General features: G+C 44.4%; 1 protein-coding gene across 8 annotated transcripts in view; it reads left to right on the top strand.

The window, feature by feature from the left end:
- Positions 1-16,258, top strand: part of LOC134927404 (mitogen-activated protein kinase kinase kinase 3-like) — a 261,260-nt gene extending 245,002 nt beyond the window's left edge. For all 8 annotated transcript variants that reach the window (XM_063921804.1, XM_063921803.1, XM_063921810.1 and 5 more), the window contains 2 exons: positions 2,800-2,977; positions 11,106-16,258. In XM_063921804.1, the coding sequence (XP_063777874.1) occupies positions 2,800-2,977; positions 11,106-11,334 (407 nt within the window). In that variant the 3' untranslated portion in view covers positions 11,335-16,258. The remainder of the gene's footprint in view (positions 1-2,799; positions 2,978-11,105) is intronic.
- The last annotated feature ends 2,191 nt before the right edge of the window (positions 16,259-18,449 follow it).

Here is an 18,449-nt window from a genome sequence, read left to right as displayed (position 1 = left end):
TCATTGAAAACAAAATAAGATAATATACTCAATATATATATATATATATATATATATATATATATATATATATATATATATCGTAGCACTAACAAGGCAAATGGGGACATTTACTAAGCAGTTATAAGAGCGGAGAAGTCAGTCAGTGGAGAAGTTTCCTCATCAACCAATCAACAGCTCTGTATACTTTTATAGTATGCAAATTATAGCTGTTACTTCAGTGCTGATTGGTTGCCATGGGCACTTCTCCACTGGCTCACTTCTCCGCTCTTATCACTGCTTAGTAACTGTCCCACAAAATTACAAAGGACAAAGCTAGGCTGCTGAAATTTAACTAGCTTAGAGTCCACATCTAGGATGGGATGCACTAAGAAGGTGGAATACATTCTGCCACTTATCGTCGCATGTTCATCGCAGTAGTACTAATCGCATATTCACTAACATATGTGATTAGTACCGCAAAGGACAGCTCTTCCGATAAGAGTGGTCCTTTGCGATGAGCGCTGGTCACTGGACTTCCGGGTATCGGCCCCAGGAGTCCATAAGCGCATGCGCAGAGTGATGTGGTAGCCGAATGTTGGGAGGGATCTGATAGGATCCCTCTCACAGCTTTTGCTGGGGTTTCCCTCCGCACTGAAACCCGGTGATAAAGAGCTTAGTGCAGACATGTCCAAACTGCGGCCCTCCAGCTGTTGTGAAACTACATATCCCAGCATGCCCTGACACAGTTTTCCAGTCAGAGAATGCTAAAGCTGTGTCAGGGCATGCTGGGATGTGTAGTTTCTCATCAGCTGGAGGGCCGCAATGTGAATTGTGAAATGTGAATTAGGCCCAATGGACGTACCCCAACTCACTTGAAAAAATTGTCTGAGTGATATGAGAATATTAAATATAAAGCAAAGGAAGTGTAGAATTGTATAGTAGGACATATTAAGCAAAGGTAAATTTTCCTCTGTGCGGAACATCGCCCGTTTTTTTTCCAAATATGGGCCCTCATTCCGAGTTGTTTGCTCGCAAGCTGCTTTTAGCAGCATTGCACACGCTAAGCCGCCGCCTACTCGGAGTGAATCTTAGCTTAGCAAAATTGCGAACGAAAGATTCGCAATATTGCGAAAAGACTTCTCTGTGCAGTTTCTGAGTAGCTCGAGACTTACTCTTCCAGTGCGATCAGTTCAGTGCTTGTCGTTCCTGGTTTGACGTCACAAATACACCCAGCGTTCGCCCAAACACTCCTCCGTTTCTCCAGCCACTCCTGCGTTTTTTCCAGAAACGGTAGCGTTTTTTCACACACTCCCATAAAACGGCCAGTTTCCGCCCAGAAACACCCACTTCCTGTCAATCACACTCCGATCTCCAGAACGAAGAAAAAACCTTGTAATGCCGTGAGTAAAATACCAAACTTCATAGCAAATTTACTTGGCGCAGTCGCAGTGCAAACATTGCGCATGCGCAATTAGCGGAAAATCGCTGCGATGCGAAGAAAATTACCGAGGGAACAACTCGGAATGACCACCATGGTTGGCACATGTAAGAATACCGGTTTGCCCATGCAGCATAGAGACCTGTGGTCCCGGCTGCATTCAGGTGTAATCTATCACTGGAAAACAATGCTTCCACACCATTCAATGGCAGCAAACATCAGAAAGTTGGCATCAACACTAGCATTGGAGAGAAAAAAAATGATCGCTGTAAAGCAATCGATGTCCATCCCTAATTAAATTAACAGTAAAGAAATAAAAACATTGGTAACCTTTAGGAGTATTAGTGAATGGTTGATGTAATGTGACTTATAGAGTGACTGGTTACCTGGCAAGTAAATGACTGCCAGCCCCAAATAGTGTTTCAGTAATACAGAACACTTGGGTCACATCCCAAGAATGTTGGGGGGATAACGATGATTCTGTGAATTAATGGGAGTGGTCTATAACTGGGGGAGGTGATCCCTGTATTATAATGGTTTGAAAGCAATTTGCTTAATAAATTTGGATAATCGTTATAACATTCTTAATAAATACTGCTTTCTAGAGAGACCTCAAATTAAGTCATCAGTCAAACTGTCCGTGTTCAGGGATTTTTCTAATGCTTTGTTACTATAACAGAAATGCCACTCTGCCTGAGACCTTTGCTTAATGCAGAGGTTCCCAAACGCGCTCCTCAAGGCACCCCAACGGTCCTGGTTTTAAATATATCCATGCTTGGCCACAGGTGACTGAATTAGGAACTTAGTCAATTTGATGTAACCATCTGTGCTGAGTCATGGATATACCTAAAACCTGGCCTGTTGGGGTGCCTTGAGGACTGCGTTTGGGAACCTCTGGCTTAGTGCTCATCTTTTATAGGTCCGATAACAGGAAAGCAGACAGATGTGTTTCCCTTGTTACATCTGTTTACTCCAGCATGTTGTTTGATGTGGGTAAGCCAGGGTACTGCAGCATGCTGTTTAGCACCGTGGGACAGAGGCCGTTCACTGCTAGTACTTATACTAGAATAGCCAGGACTCAGGGGACATGAGGATTGAGCAGTGCCATTTTTGGATCACACTCTGGTGGCAGTGCACATAAAAAAAAACCAACAATATAAATGAGATATGAGAACTTATTGCAGACAAGAAATGACAGCGATCACAGGAAGGCTGAGCTTGTGAGATAAAACTCTGGCTCGCTGAGCTCTGCTGAACCATGGCATATTGCCTGGTTGTTTCCTGGATTTGCAAAGCATGTACTTATATATAACAATGGCAAGAGACTGGATTATCTTCTGAACAAATTGTTTTACAGATGTTTTATCCATTGTGTGCAGGTGCCAACATTCTGAGAGACTCAGCTGGGAATGTAAAACTTGGTGATTTTGGGGCCAGCAAACGAATCCAAACCATCTGTATGTCTGGGACCGGAATTAAATCTGTGACAGGGACCCCATACTGGATGAGTCCAGAGGTGATCAGCGGAGAAGGATACGGAAGAAAAGCGGATGTGTGGTAAGTACTGCAGATAAATCCCTGCTGAGAGATTTACTTCATCGATGTGAAAATCTGTCTCATAAATATGAAGAAACAACCAGCAAAATAGTCTGTCAACATGAGGCACAAAGTATAGCAAAACAATTTGCACCTAAGAAAACAAAGGTACGGACAGTTTGGTGAGCAATGTCAAAACACAAATGTAGCTGCATTACTCGCCCCGTACATTCGCCACAGACATAAAAAGCAAATGTTTGTCGATCTGATTATTCAGTGGTTGAGCTGCACGACATTGAAACTCTGAAACCTGGTGAGTTTTAGTAAATAAGGGGCTCGTGTGCAAGTTTTCTCTGAGCTCCCTCATCCCAGTAAAATGGTGCCAGTGCATGCACAGAAGATATTGAGGATGCCTTGGCTATCTTCTCCACATGTGCCATATTTTTTTTACTTCAGCACGATCTGACCTCTTGGTCAGGAAGTGTACATGGGCCCCTTTAACCCTGCACCTGTTAAAGAAACGCCACTATGGGAAACGGTGACGCGTTAGCCCCGCTCAACCACCTTATAAAATGGGCAGAACAATGGTGTCTGCACAGTTCTGTAGTGTTCAGAGAAGATGCCAGGGGCCATTTCCTTCAGTTCATGACACTATGTTACAGTCTTATACGAACAACTACGTTCCTAGACAGGAAATTGTGTGACATAACAAGGACTTCCTCCAACAAACCGTAGTCCTAAGTCATGCCTGGAGTGACATGTTTTAGGAGGGGAGGGGGGATGAGAACAGCCATGAGGGGGCAGGGGACTGCTGGATCCAATATACTATTGTGTGTGTGTGTATCTATTGATCTATTTATTCACTACTTTATAATGTTGCAATAAAGCTCTCACAGAGGTCTATTCATAAAGCAGTGAAAGTGTGGAGAACTGAGCCAGTGGAGAAGTTGCCCATGGCAACCAATCGGCATTGTAGTAACATTAATAATTTGCATACTATAAAATTATACAGAGTAGCTCATTGGTTGCCATGGGAAACTTTTCTCTACTGGCTCACTTCTTCACACTTTTCACTGCTTCATGAATAGACACCACAGTACCTTAACTCTTTACACTTCTTTCATTGTCTTAATAAAAGATATCCACATTTCTCTTACGTCCTAGAGGATGTTGGGGACTCCGTAAGGACCATGGGGAATAGACGGGCTCCGCAGGAGACATGGGCACTAAAAAGAACTTTAGGTATGGGTGTGCACTGGCTCCTCCCTCTATGCCCCTCCTCCAGACCTCAGTTTAATACTGTGCCCAGAGGAGACTGGGTGCACTACAGGGAGCTCTCCTGAGCTTCCTGTAAAAAAGTATTTTGTTAGGTTTTTTATCTTCAGGGAGCACTGCTGGCAACAGGCTCCCTGCATCGTGGGACTGAGGAGAGAGAAGCAGACCTACTTAAATGTTAGGCTCTGCTTCTTAGGCTACTGGACACCATTAGCTCCAGAGGGAGTCAGAAAGCAGGTCTCCCCTAGCGGTTCGTCCCGGAGCCGCGCCGCCGTCCTCCTCGCAGAGCCGGAAGATAGAAGCTGGGTGAGTATAGGAAGGCAGAAGACTTCAAAGGCGGCAGAAGACATCAGATCTTCAGTGAGGTAACGCGCAGCGGTAACGCTGCGCGCCATTGCTCCCACGGACACACAGCGGACACTGTTGGGTGCAGGGCGCGGGGGGGACGCCCTGGGCAGCAATGTGGACCTCGACACTGGCAATAGTACAATTTTTTTTGTATGTACCTATTTCAGACCCCCGCCAGTTTAAAGAAAGAGCGGGACCGAAGCCCGCCACTGAGGGGGCGGGGCTTCTCCCTCAGCACTCACCAGCGCCATTTTCTCCACAAGCACACGCTGAGAAGCTGGCTCCCCGGACTCTCCCCTGCTGATCACTGGTGACAGAGGGTTTTAAAGAAGAAGGGGGGGGGGCACATAATTTGGCGCAGTGAATAGCGCTGTATCTGGGTAATATTTTTTCTTTTCCCAGGGTTATTGGCGCTGGGTGTGTCCTGGCAGACTCTCTCTCTGTCTCTCCAAAGGGCCTCTTGGGGGAACTGTCTCCAGATAGAGTTTTCCCTGAGTGAGTGGTGTGTCAGTACGTGCGTGTCGGCATGTCTGAAGCGGAAGGCTCTCCTAGGGATGAGGTGGAGCGTATGAGTGTGGTGTCTCCGTCAGCAACACCGACACATGACTGGATGGAAATGTGGAATATTTTAAATGCAAATGTTAATTTATTGCACAAACGTTTCGACAAAGCAGAATCCAGGGACAGTACAGAGGGTCATACCCTGCCTTTCCCTACGTCACAGGGGCCTTCTGGGTCTCAAAAAGCCCACTTTCCCCGGTAGTTGATACAGATACCGACACGGATTCTGAATCCAGTGTCGATTATGATGATGCGAGGTTGCAGCCAAAATTGGCAAAGAGTATTCATTATATGATTATTGCTATAAAGGATGTGCTGCATAATATAGATGACCCCGCGGTGCCTAATCCTAAGATCCACATGTTTAAAGAAAAGAAGCCTGAGGTTACTTTTCCACCTTCTTTTGAATTAAATGAGTTATTTGAAAGTGCTTGGGCAACTCCAGACAAGAAGCTGCAGATTTCCAAAAGGATTCTTATGGTGTATCCTTTCCAGATCAAGGACAGGATACGGTGGGAATCATCCCCAAGGGTGGGATAAAGCGTTGACGCGCCTTTCCAAAAAGGTGGCGCTGCCGTCGCAGGATACTGCTGCCCTCAGGGATCCTGCTGATCGCAAGCAAAAAACTACCTTAAAGTCAATTTACACACATACCGGTACATTACTCAGACCGGCAATAGCGTCGGCTTGGGTATGTAGCGCTGTACTAGCGTGGACAGATACCTTATCTACTCATATGGATACGATGGATAGGGATTCTATCTTATTGACCCTGGGTCATATTAAGGATGCGGTCCTTTATATGAGAGAGACTCAGAGGGACATAGGCATACTGCAGTCCAGAGCGAACGCTATGGCAGTTTCTGCCAGGCGAGCACTGTGGACCCGTGGCTCGGGGATCTTCCTTTCTTGCCAGAGGTAAGGGCAAGGGGAAAAAGCTGCCAACTACAGCCAGTTCCCAGGATTAGAAGTCCTCCCCGGCCTCTACTAAATCCACAGCATGACGCTGGGGTTCCGCGGGTGGAGTCCGCTCCGGTGGGGGCACGTCTTCGTCTTTTCAGCCAGGTCTGGATTCATTCTCAGGTGGACCCCTGGGTTACAGACATTGTTTCCCGGGGGTACCAGCTGGAATTCGAAGAGGTGCCCCCTCGCCGGTTTTTCAAATCGGCACTGCCGACTTCTTCCCCAGAGAGGGAGGTAGTTTTGGCAGCAATTCAAAAATTGTGTCTCCAACAAGTGGTGGTCAAGGTTCCCCTGCTGCAGCAGGGGATGGGCTATTACTCAACCCTGTTTGTGGTCCCGAAACCGGACGGTTCGGTCAGACCCATTCTAAATTTAAAATCCTTAAACCTATACTTAAAGAGGTTCAAGTTCAAGATGGAGTCGCTCAGGGCGGTTATTGCAAGTCTGGAAGAGGGAGATTATATGGTGTCTCTAGACATAAAGGATGCATACCTTCATGTCCCCATTTATCAACCTCATCAGGCGTTCCTGAGATTTGTGGTGGAGGATTGTCACTACCAATTTCAGACGTTGCCGTTTGGGCTGTCCATGGCCCCGAGAATTTTTACCAAATTAATGGCTGAGATGATGGTGCTCCTGCGCAAGCAGGGGGTCACAATTATCCCATACTTGGACGATCTCCTGATAAAAGCGAGATCGAGAGAACAGTTGCTGGTCAAAGTATCACTCTCCCTGAGGGTGTTACAACAACACGGTTGGAGTCTAAACCTGCCAAAGTCACAGTTAGTTCCAACAACCAGATTGCCTTTCTTAGGCATGATTCTGGACACGGAACAAAAGAGGGTCTTTCTCCCGACGGAAAAGGCCCAGGAACTGCAGGACTTGGTCAGGGACCTGTTGAAGCCAGACAGGGTGTCGGTACATCACTGCACGTGAGTGCTGGGAAAAATGGTGGCGTCTTACGAGGCCATTCCATTTGGCAGGTTCCATGCCAGAACCTTTCAGTGGGACCTTCTGGACAAGTGGTCTGGGTTACATCTACAGATTCATCAGATGATCCGCTTGTCCCCCAGGGCCAGGGTATCTCTCCTGTGGTGGCTGCAGAGTGCTCACCTTCTAGAGGGTTGCAGGTTCGCAATCCAGGACTGGGTTCTGGTGACCACGGACGCGAGCCTCCGAGGATGGGGAGCAGTCACACAGGGAAGAAACTTCCACGGTCTGTGGTCAAGCCAGGAGGCTTGTCTACACATCAACATTCTGGAATTAAGGGCCATATACAACAGCCTTCGTCAGGCGCAGACCTTACTTCAAGGTCTACCGGTTCTGATTCAGTCAGACAACATCACAGCAGTGGCTCATGTAAACCGCCAAGGCGGCACAAGGAGCAGAGCGGCAATGGCAGAAGCTTCAAAGATTCTTCGATAGGCGGAGAGTCATGTAAGCGCTCTGACAGCAGTCTTCATTCCGGGAGTAAACAGCTGGGAAGCAGACTTCCTCAGCAGACACGATCTACATCCAGGAGAGTGGGGACTTCATCAGGAAGTCTTCGCAGAGATTGCAAGTCAGTGGGGTCTGCCTCAAATAGACATGATGGCTTCACGCCTCAACAAGAAACTTCCGAGATATTGCGCCAGGTCAAGGGACCCTCAGGCGTTTGCAGTGGACACACTGGTGACACCGTGGGAGTTTCAGTCGGTCTATGTGTTCCCTCCTCTTCCTCTCATCTCAAAGATACTGAGAATCATAAGGCGCAGAGTGGTTCAGGCGATTCTCATCGTTCCAGATTGGCCTCGAAGGGCCTGGTATCCGCATCTACAGGAAATGCTCTCAGAAGATCCGTGGCCTCTTCCTCTCAGGGAAGACCTGTTACAACAAGGGCCCTGTCTGTTCCAGGACTTACCGCGACTGCGTTTGACGGCATGGCGGTTGAACGCAGGATCCTAGCGGAAAAAGGAATTCCGGAAGAGGTTATTCCTACTCTAATAAAGGCAAGGAAGGAGGTGACATCGAAACACTATCACCGTATCTGGAGGAAGTATGTGTCTTGGTGCGAAGCCAAAACTGCTCCTCCGGAAGAATTCCATCTGGGCCGTTTTCTCCACTTCCTGCAAACTTGAGTGAATTTGGGCCTAAAGTTAGGCTCCATTAAGGTTCAGATTTCAGCCCTATCCATTTTCTTTCAAAGGGAATTGGCTTCTCTTCCAGAAGTCCAGACTTTCGTGAAAGGGGTGCTGCATATCCAGCCTCCTTTTGTGCCTCCAGTGGCACCATGGGACCTTAACGTGGTGTTACGGTTCCTTAAGTCTCACTGGTTTGAACCGCTTCAAACAGTTGAATTAAAGTTTCTCACTTGGAAAGTGGTCATGTTGTTGGCCTTGGCTTCGGCGCGGCGAGTGGCGGAGTTAGCGGCTTTGTCTCACAAAAGCCCTTATCTGATTTTCCATGTGGATAGAGCTGAGTTGCGGACTCGTCCCCAATTTTTGCCTAAGGTGGTTTCTTCTTTTCATATGAACCATCCTATTGTGGTGCCTGTGGCTACAAGGGACGTGGAGGATTCCGAGTCCCTGGATGTGGTCAGGGCATTGAAAATTTATGTGGCCAGAACGGCTCGAGTTAGGAAAACAGAGGCTCTGTTTATCCTGTATGCTGCCAACAAAGTTGGTGCTCCTACGTGTAAGCAGACTATTGCTCGCTGGATCTGTAACACGATTCAGCAGGCTCATTCTACAGCTGTATTGCCGTTACCGAATTCGGTTAAGGCCCATTTCCCTAAGAAGGTGGGTTCTTCTTGGGCGGCTGCCCGGGGCGTCTCGGCTTTACAGCTTTGCCGAGCAGCAACTTGGTCGGGTTCAAACACCTTTGCAAAATTCTACAAGTTTGATACCCTGGCCGATGAGGACCTAATGTTTGCTCATTCGGTGCTGCAGAGTCATCCGCACTCTCCCGCCCGTTTTGGAGCTTTGGTATAATCCCCATGGTCCTTACGGAGTCCCCAGCATCCTCTAGGACGTAAGAGAAAATAAGATTTTAAACCTACCGGTAAATCTTTTTCTCGTAGTCCGTAGAGGATGCTTGGCGCCCGTCCCAGTGCGGATGACATACTGCAAGACTTGTATATAGTTGTTGCTTACATAAGGGTTATGTTTCAGTTGAATCAGTTTTGGACTGATACTGGTTTTGTTTCATACTGTTGACTGGTTCATATATTCCATGTTATACGGTGTGAATGGTGTGGCTGGTATGAATCTTGCCCTTGGATTTACAAAATCCTTTCCTCGTACTGTTCGTCTCCTCTGGGCACAGTTTCTCTAACTGAGGTCTGGAGGAGGGGCATAGAGGGAGGAGCCAGTGCACACCCATACCTAAAGTTCTTTTTAGTGCCCATGTCTCCTGCGGAGCCCATCTATTCCCCATGGTCCTTACGGAGTCCCCAGCATCCTCTACGGACTACGAGAAAAAGATTTACCGGTAGGTTTAAAATCTTATTATTTCCCAGGAAAAAACTAAATAAAATTCACATCCATAAACAACAATATGGACACTTGCCAAGCATAAATTGTTGGTTTAGACACCATGGAGAGGAAAACCCTTCCAGTCAAGAAGTGGTTAAGTGGAAGATCAATTGCCTGGGTTTCAGCGTTCATGTGATCCCGTGGTTCCACTGACATTTGGGCCGGGAATCGGGATATAATGAAGTCCGAGTTCGGCGACCGTGCGGAATGCCAGCTGAACTGGAGCATTTTTTTAAAGGGGCAATCATGTACTAGGCTAAACCATGCCTTGTACATGATTACCCCTTTAAAAAGACACCCGAGTTCGGCCAGCAACCCGCATGGCTGCCGAACTCGGACTTCATTACAACCCACCCATAGGGGGAGATTCAAATGTTTGAAAAGTCGGTTGGGTGTCTGTTTTTTCCTGTCTATTAGATAGGAAAAAACAGACTCCCAACTGACTTTTCAAACATTTGAATCTCCCCCATAGTGTGCACTTTCCACTGCCACTGTGTGTTGTTGGGGTTCTGCCTGCTACTTGTATAAAAAGATCTGTATGAGCAAGGAGAATGGCGCAGTTATCAGACACTGTTCTAGGGATGGCCATCGATCATCAGTGATTCAAAATCATCGATGGTTTATGGCCGATGTAGAATACTTTTGCCATCAATGGGGGAAACCCAGATTGTTTCCTTCTATTGATGTTAAGGCATAACCAATTTTTATTTTATTTATTTTTTAACGAGGTGCAGGGACACGGAGCATATCTCCACCCCCGACACCTGCAAAGCCCCACCCCATGTTCTGATTGGCCCACAGGCCAGTCAGTGAAAGCACTGCATAGTTGGCAGCCATTGATAGTTACTTGTTGTATTGACATTGATGGCAACCACACCAATGACCATACCTACGCTGTTCTGGTTACATAAAGGAATCGACTTTGTAGCAGCGGGATCGCCTCAATGCCACACCCAGGTAATTAACTCCTGAGGTCAGGTTTAGCTTTGGATGCTCCACTCAAAATGGAAAATTCCTCTATCCTTCAATCACTTGAATTCCCTGCAGGCAAAAGGAAGATACACACAATTCTAATCGCTCGTAGCCTACAGAGAGGTAGAAACTGTAACACTGCCTGCCCTTATTATTATTATTATTATTATTATTATTATAACAGACTTTTATATAGCACTAATTTCACACTGCATTTTTACAGACACATTTTTTTATTTCCTCTGTACTTTGAATACGTAAATAAAAAAAATATTTGACGTTTCCAGTCTTTAACGGTAACATCTGTAACTGATCAGCTAGACTTCTCACTCATCCTAAAACTGGGTAAAGAATATTACTATAAATACTTAAATATGTTCTGTGCCTGAATATTAGTTTTGCTTTATAATGAGTGAGCAAACTTCATGTCCAAGGGACATTCCACTTCTGTGAGTAATAAGTGATTTTGTCAATGGAATGATTCAGACTAATGGTCTCCTCTTCTGTTCATACTGAAGGAGTGTGGCATGCACCGTCGTGGAAATGCTCACAGAGAAACCACCGTGGTCGGAGTTTGAAGCCATGGCTGCCATTTTCAAAATTGCTACTCAGCCAACCAAGCCCCGGCTCCCGGATAACGTTTCCGACTCCTGTAGAGACTTCATGAAACAAATATTTGTGGAAGAGAAAAGGAGGCCTACGGCTGAGGAACTTTTAAGGCATCCTTTTGTTAGTCATAGTATTTAATTATTTTCTGTCGCTGTAAAAATGTAAACCAAATGAAGGATTATAAACTGCACAAAGAGGAGCCCTCAGATACATTTGTCTTCCTACTGCTCGCAGCCCTCCAGGGGCCACAGAGATCATACTGGGAAAACATCCTGTGGGACCAGCCTGGGGTTTGGTGGACACTACTGGAAGAGAATGTATTGCATTATCCACGTTCTGTAACAATAAATAAGAGGTCTGTTATATATATATTCCAGCACAGGAGGAAGGTCAAGGGTCACCAGACAGATAGCTTTAACTCCCCAACTATGTGCTTTGAATTTACTGTGCCTCTTATTCCCATTAAAACCATATTGGTGTATTTAAAACAGTGATGAGCAACAGCTGTGTGCAAAAGGCTTCTGATGGGAAGCACACTTAGGCTTGGAGAAAGGTGCATTACAAGTGCCGCTGTTACCTCTTATGACATCTGAGAATCAGTGGAAGATGATCACACAGTGCCTCATTGCCATTGATTCATTTTTATTGTTATATGAATGTTTAGCTTTGTGCATTGTAACGGCTTCGCTTTGCTAATGAGCTTGTCAGTTAAGGAAGTGCCTCAATCGGTGCCCTGAGATTGGTGCAGCTGTTTTAATTAGTGGCATCAATGTAGGCAGACATGCCGCATTATAGATTTTCATACCGCCAGTGGCGGCTCCTACATTTAGATTTGAGCATGGGGTTCTTAATGATGATGTCACTCAGACTGATGTCGGATCTCATCCGCCGCCAGCATGGACTGTCTCTTTCACTACCGAGTAGCGATTATCGGGACCAGGCCTCACTGGGAGTGGCATACGGTGGAGGATTTTACCGGGGGGCTGCAGCCACAAGATAAAATCTGCCACTACATATCACTGTACCTCTAGGCTTCTCCCTCCCTTGGGAATTACACAGAGTCCAATTGCTGACTAACGTTTAAATGTGTTTGTTATGTTAGACTGACATGCAGGATGTCGAAAGTGACCAAGTCAACATTCATCATGTCTACACGGATGACATGTCTACTTGATAGAATGTACACCTAACGTCTCTGGGGGCCCAGTGGTCACTAACTTGGTTCCAATGGCTCCAGCTCGGCTTCTAGGTCCCAGCAGTCAAGTGACAATCACTTCTATCTCCTAACCCAAACCTTCAGCATTCTGAGCATGTCAACATGTTGAACCATGTCAACATTCTAGTGTCAACATTATGAATGTTGACATGGTAAATGTCGACAGTGTGGATCCCGTTTAAATGGTGTGCCTTAACCTGCTCTATCTTTGACTCTTAATTAGACTTGGTGCCAAAGTACTTTAGTACGTCCATGCTATATTCCAAACTGTCTGTGTCTGAAGAGCAGCCATTTTCTTGTAGCACACATCTGCCTTAGTCTTCCCAGTAATTCTTCAACGGTTGGAAAGTGTTTTGATATCCTCCCGAGTTCCACCCGGCCTCAGGAATATTCCTAGACTCTTCAGGGAGATCACCACTATTTCATGGAGTCTCCCTGACATTCAGGGAGAGTCAGCAAGTTTGACTTGTATAAAGATGCTATGCATATATCACTGTAGCATATTTTGTTGTGTTTCAGAGCTATATGAGGTAAAATCTCTCTCCCCCAGCTCCCCCAAAGAAAAAGAAAATTCCCATAACCGTATACTGAGCATTGACCTTGGTTCATACCATGTAAGATTGATATTTTGTCTAGTAAGCGCTTTTCATCTAATTACTATTCTATTTTTTCTCTGTATTGGCACCAGCACCTTTACACTTCAACAATGAGTGGAATAATGTAACCGAGAAGACCAATATGTTTTTTAACCCTGTTTTTCTTACAGACATGTGATGCAACATATATTTTTTAAAGAACGATAAAACAAAATTTAGCAGTAGAGAATAGCACTGGACTTAAATTGGTAAATCAATATATATTTTTACATGATAGATGAAATATATATTTGTATTTATGACGCACCGTATAAACCTTTGTGTGCAACATAATGCTGAATGAGCTGATTTCTGCAATGTCCATTTCCATCAGTCATGTTATTGTTGTCTTTAATAAACCAGAGTGACCAAAATCAGGTAATGATAAAGATCTCTTCACAGGACATGTAACTTCAGAATGTGAAACATTGCTCGCCATTATATGATGATGTACTACAGTGCCTTGGAACTAAGAAATGCTTATCAGCAGCAACTAGGTGGTTACCAAAAAGATTTGTAATAGTTTAAATGGTCTATACCAGGCATGTCCAAACTGAGGCCCTCCAGCTGTTGTGAAACTACATATCCCAGCATGCCCTGACACAGTTTTAATGTCAGAGAATGCTAAAGCTGTGTCAGGGTATGCTGGGATGTGTAGTTTCTCAACAGCTGGAGGGCCGCAGTTTGGACATGCCTGGTCTATACAAACGGATCATTTCTATTTCATCATCTTTAATTGTAAACCTAGAAAACACGTTGACTTTCCTGTATCAGTCAGGGAATCCGTTTATATTACAATTTATTTGTACTGTACAATACAGAATAGAGGCTTGTTTAATCACAAAGTGAAAATTTTGTGAGATACTGTAGGCCCAAATTATCTATGGATTTCACAAAGGGGGTGTTTCTATGTTAGGGGTAAAGCACAAAAAACAAGTAAGTGAGCATCTGAACAAACCATGTTTTTATGCAAGAGGGGAGCAAATACATTTATTTAGTTTTGCATGCAGGGTAAATACGGGCTGCTTTTGCGTGTAGCCCAATGTTGAACTACTTTATTTGAATAGGAATAATTTACATTTTATTTTGGACACGTATCCTCAAGGTTTGATTTTGGACACACCCCCTCAAATCTAAATCTCTCTGCACATTGTAAGTCTCCCCAACACCAGCAGTGCAACATGGCTTGTCCCTGGTGCAAAGTTGCTTGCTTTTTTTGTTTTGCGTCCAACTCTGAGCCCCAGAATATCTGCAGTTGGGTCAGAGCTGGATTAAAGATGGTGTCACAAGGAATCCTATCACTGCCGTGGTGATAAGTTGATGTGGATGGGGAACACTCCTCTCCTGTCACATGACAGCAATGAGGCTTGGAAGACACCGCCTACAATATTATCTGCGCTAAATAATCGTTGTAATGAATATTGTGCCTTTCTAGCTGGTAATATAAGCACACTGTCACAACTTGAGCAGATTTCTGTGCTTACTGCAATGTTTTGGAGCATTTTAATGTTCCTTTTATCAAAATCACCAAACTATAAAGGCCTTCTGTGTATGGACCTGACTCGCTTTGTTTACTTGAAAGTAAATAAAAAATAAATAAATTACCCAACATTGGATAAGGACGGGCTCACTCAAATTGGTGAGTCTCCACGACATTCTGGGACAGTAGACAAGTATGCTTTAAGTAACATTTGTAATAAAGCTCAAATTTGCTCAAAGAAAAGCATCTGTGATTTATTATCGTGGCCCTAATATTACCTTATAGAGTGGCTTTTGTGAATCTCAGAAGCAGTTTTCTGTCTTTTTGAAATATGTCTGTGTGGTATGGGCAGTCGGCAGTGATATTACCATGTGCAATGATGGTGGTAAGAAAATACAACTCATGAAGTTAGTGCAGGTATTCATGAATTCATTGGAACATGACTGAATCTTCTCTCTGTGATATCACCAAGCTATCTGGTTGTGTCATCTAGTCGCTGAATCACTGCACAGAACAACTGCAGAGAAGGTTACACAAAATGGAGATAGAAGAGGCGAGGATAAAACCGTACTGTCACAGGACAACCATACTAGGCAATATTACTCCATGCACTGTTGTATCTTCTAAACGAGCGCTATTTGGTACTCTGTTTTATTGGAAAAAAATATGTATGTTTGTACCTCATATAGCCTTTAATATTTCCAAACAAGTGAATTCAACTTTATATTTTAGATGTTCTATTGAAATAGGATTTATAGTGGGATCAATGAACTCATGAGTGAGAGCCCTATCACATGTGCATAAACTTGTATATATTTAAAGATGTGCACTGTAAGCAATACACATTAGCTAGAATGGCTAGGCAATCCCTTGCTATAGCCAAAGCACACATGACAATGCAATGTAAGATGCGGGTGTCTGACCTCTCATCCTTATAAATGTAGGATGCTGGCACTTGCTACGATGGATTATACTGTGCATGTCACTATACATATGAGCAATAGGCCTTTCACGTGTTCATCCTGCATACTTAGCACACCGGAAGTCTGGCGAAGTAAGGCTGATAGTAGCAAGCCTCTGTAAATAAAGAAAAAAAAAACTTGAATGTATACATTACATGACCAATGATATAACTTGCATTTAACTTATATGTTTGATGATAGCTGAGAGCAATACCATATTTGTGATAATCCGTTTCTGACATCTTGAACATTACTGTGGTCAGGAGTTATAAAGGGAGAATATGAACAAAAAAATAAGTTAAATTTCATTATATTTAGCTACTGTGCAATGTCTCCTGTCGCCACTGTTTTCACACCTAGAATTATAATGATCTAATAAATCAACAGAAAATATTACTATGGGACAGGGAGGCTGGATCGTATTTGGATGCATTAATAAATGCCATCTTAGCGGTAGCTTTTAGTAAAGGTAACCATTTATATTAGCGCTGTACAAGTATGTACACGAACAGGCTGCTTATGCTGGTTTAAGCCAAATACTTAAAAAAATAAAATAAAATGAACAGTCAATAGAGCATTTCATTTATTGGGGAACTGTAGCAGGCAAGCAATTGTGGCTATAGTAATTTCTTGTTTATGTTGTAAATCCAGATGTGAGATCACAATTTAGAATTTTTAAATGTCAATTATTGTTTATGTATTTTTTATCCTTTATCATTTTGATTATTTTTTAAATAAAAATGTATACATGTAAGAAACCTTTGAAAAACTGTGTTTCCATTTAATTTCTTGGCCTGCCTTATATTTTATTTCTAGGTAATAATACTTAAATTACAGAATACTCGCACTACACCATTGGGTTGGGCCTAAGAATTAATGTAATAAATGTATTTTCGAGACACAAGATTCTTAGAGGGAGATGTACTAAGCAGTGATAAAAGTGGAAAAGTGAGCCAGTGGAGAAGTTGCCCATGGCAACCAATCAGCACTGACAGCATTTATAATTTGCATACTACAAAAGTATACAGAGCAGCTGATTGGTTGCCATGGGCAACTTCTCCACTTTTATCACTGCTTAGTATATCTCCCCCTGATAAACAGTCCTCATTGTCAGATCAGTTTGTGAAGTCAGTTAAAATATTAGATGAATGGGGATAGGTTGAAAATCAATTAAATTAGGAGCTGGGTACAAAGCGTGACATTGGTAAAATTCTATGGCTGTGTAATGAGTGTCTCTCCTGGGTTTATCTGTTCTTTAACAGATGGCTGGATTAAAGACATATACTCATGTAGGGAACATTGCACACGAAATAGGAGGAATGGGGAATTATTTGACATGCTTTACATTCCCCCATCCCTCTTCCATCATCTGCTTTGGTATGTTGTCTGTACACTGCATCGGTAACCCCGGGGAGGGAGGAGGATACATTTATTGTTTTGCATGTAGGGTAAATACTGGCTGCTTTTGCACGTAGCCCACAAATACTGGGCAGCTTTATTTTTACACTGCAGTTTAGATTTAAGTTTTGACACGCCCCTCTCACATCTAAATCTCTCAGCACGTTACATCTGCCCCACCTGCAGTGCGACGTGGTTTTGCCAAGGTGCAGTTACTTGCTCTTTTTACTTTACTCCCATCACAGAATCAGGCCCTTGGTGTCCCCCAAAGCAATGTATCATATTTTAATGGTTATTTTCTTAACAGCAATGTAGAAAAATGACCCAGCCTCACGCTCATCATGAACAGTGCAATGGCCAGCATATACAAACATACACTGGCTTAAATGTCTGATGTGTAGGATTAAGGAGATGTGACCAGTGGTATAGAATGCTGTCTTCTGTAAATATGATGTCTTCTATAATACCCGGCCCTTTCAGACATAAGCCAAAAACTTGTTTTTTTTTTTTACATGAACGCACATTGACCCTGTCTGGCTCATGTTTAAAAGGGTCCTCTTACCCTTTAATTGACCAGGGTTATTCCCGGGACTAGCAACCCAGGGCAGTGCCCCGGCTCCTGTCTGAAAGATATGACCCAGGCAGAGCCGGATTAAGGGGGGGTCACTGGGGGTTAGTAACCCTGGGCCCCCCTGTCCAGAGCCGCTCCTACCCAACTGTAGCATTCAGTGGCAGATCCACACCCACCCTCTCCCCTGTGACACACAGCCACAGTGACAGTGTACTTATGTGTAGCTATAGGTACATTGATTAACATAGCTGCGACCATATAACGTCAGCAGCAGCCTAGGCGGCATCCGAGCGCGGAGCACTGGCTAGCGATAGCCATCATCACCACACTTCTGCTCTTCCTTCCGGAGGCGGACCCTACAGCAGCCCCGCAGTGCCCGCACTTCCTCTGGGTATGCCGGGAGGCTCTGAGTGTCTGAGACCCACCATCAGTTAGCCCCGGTTCGTCTGTCAGCAGTGAGGGGAGAGAGAAGAAGAAAAGGGCGCAGATGCAATGGGAGGAGAGGGAGAGAGATGTACAAGAGAAGTAAGCAGCCCACATACAGTACATGACATGGACTCAGAGGCAGCAAAAGGTAGTGGCGCCGCCGGGATATATTTATTGTTTTATTTACTTACACATATTTAATGTTAGTATCTTTCTTTTATGCTTGGAGCTACAGTGATAGAAGAACAGCGTTGTATGGCTGTATTTACTTTTGCCTATGGACTGTTGGATTTTTATGTCTTTTGCAATCTCTCTGCACCTCGCTCTCCTATCCTCTCTCTCTTTCTCACACCCCTCTCTCTCGCTCTCTCACCCCTTTTCCCTCTCTTCCCATCTCTCTTTTTTCCTCTCTGCCACCTCTCTACCCCCCCCTCTTCCCCCTTCTCACCTCTCAGCACCCCTCTTTCTGCCTCTCTGTCCCCATACACTCTCTCTGCCCCCCTCTCCGCATCTCTTGCACTCTCTCTCCTCTTAAACGTCTGCGCCAGTTCTTGCTATTGGCACC

The sequence above is a fragment of the Pseudophryne corroboree genome, chromosome 5 (assembly GCF_028390025.1).
Source record: "Pseudophryne corroboree isolate aPseCor3 chromosome 5, aPseCor3.hap2, whole genome shotgun sequence".
NCBI classification, from domain to species: domain Eukaryota; kingdom Metazoa; phylum Chordata; class Amphibia; order Anura; family Myobatrachidae; genus Pseudophryne; species Pseudophryne corroboree.
This window is presented reverse-complemented; position numbering and strand designations above follow the sequence as displayed.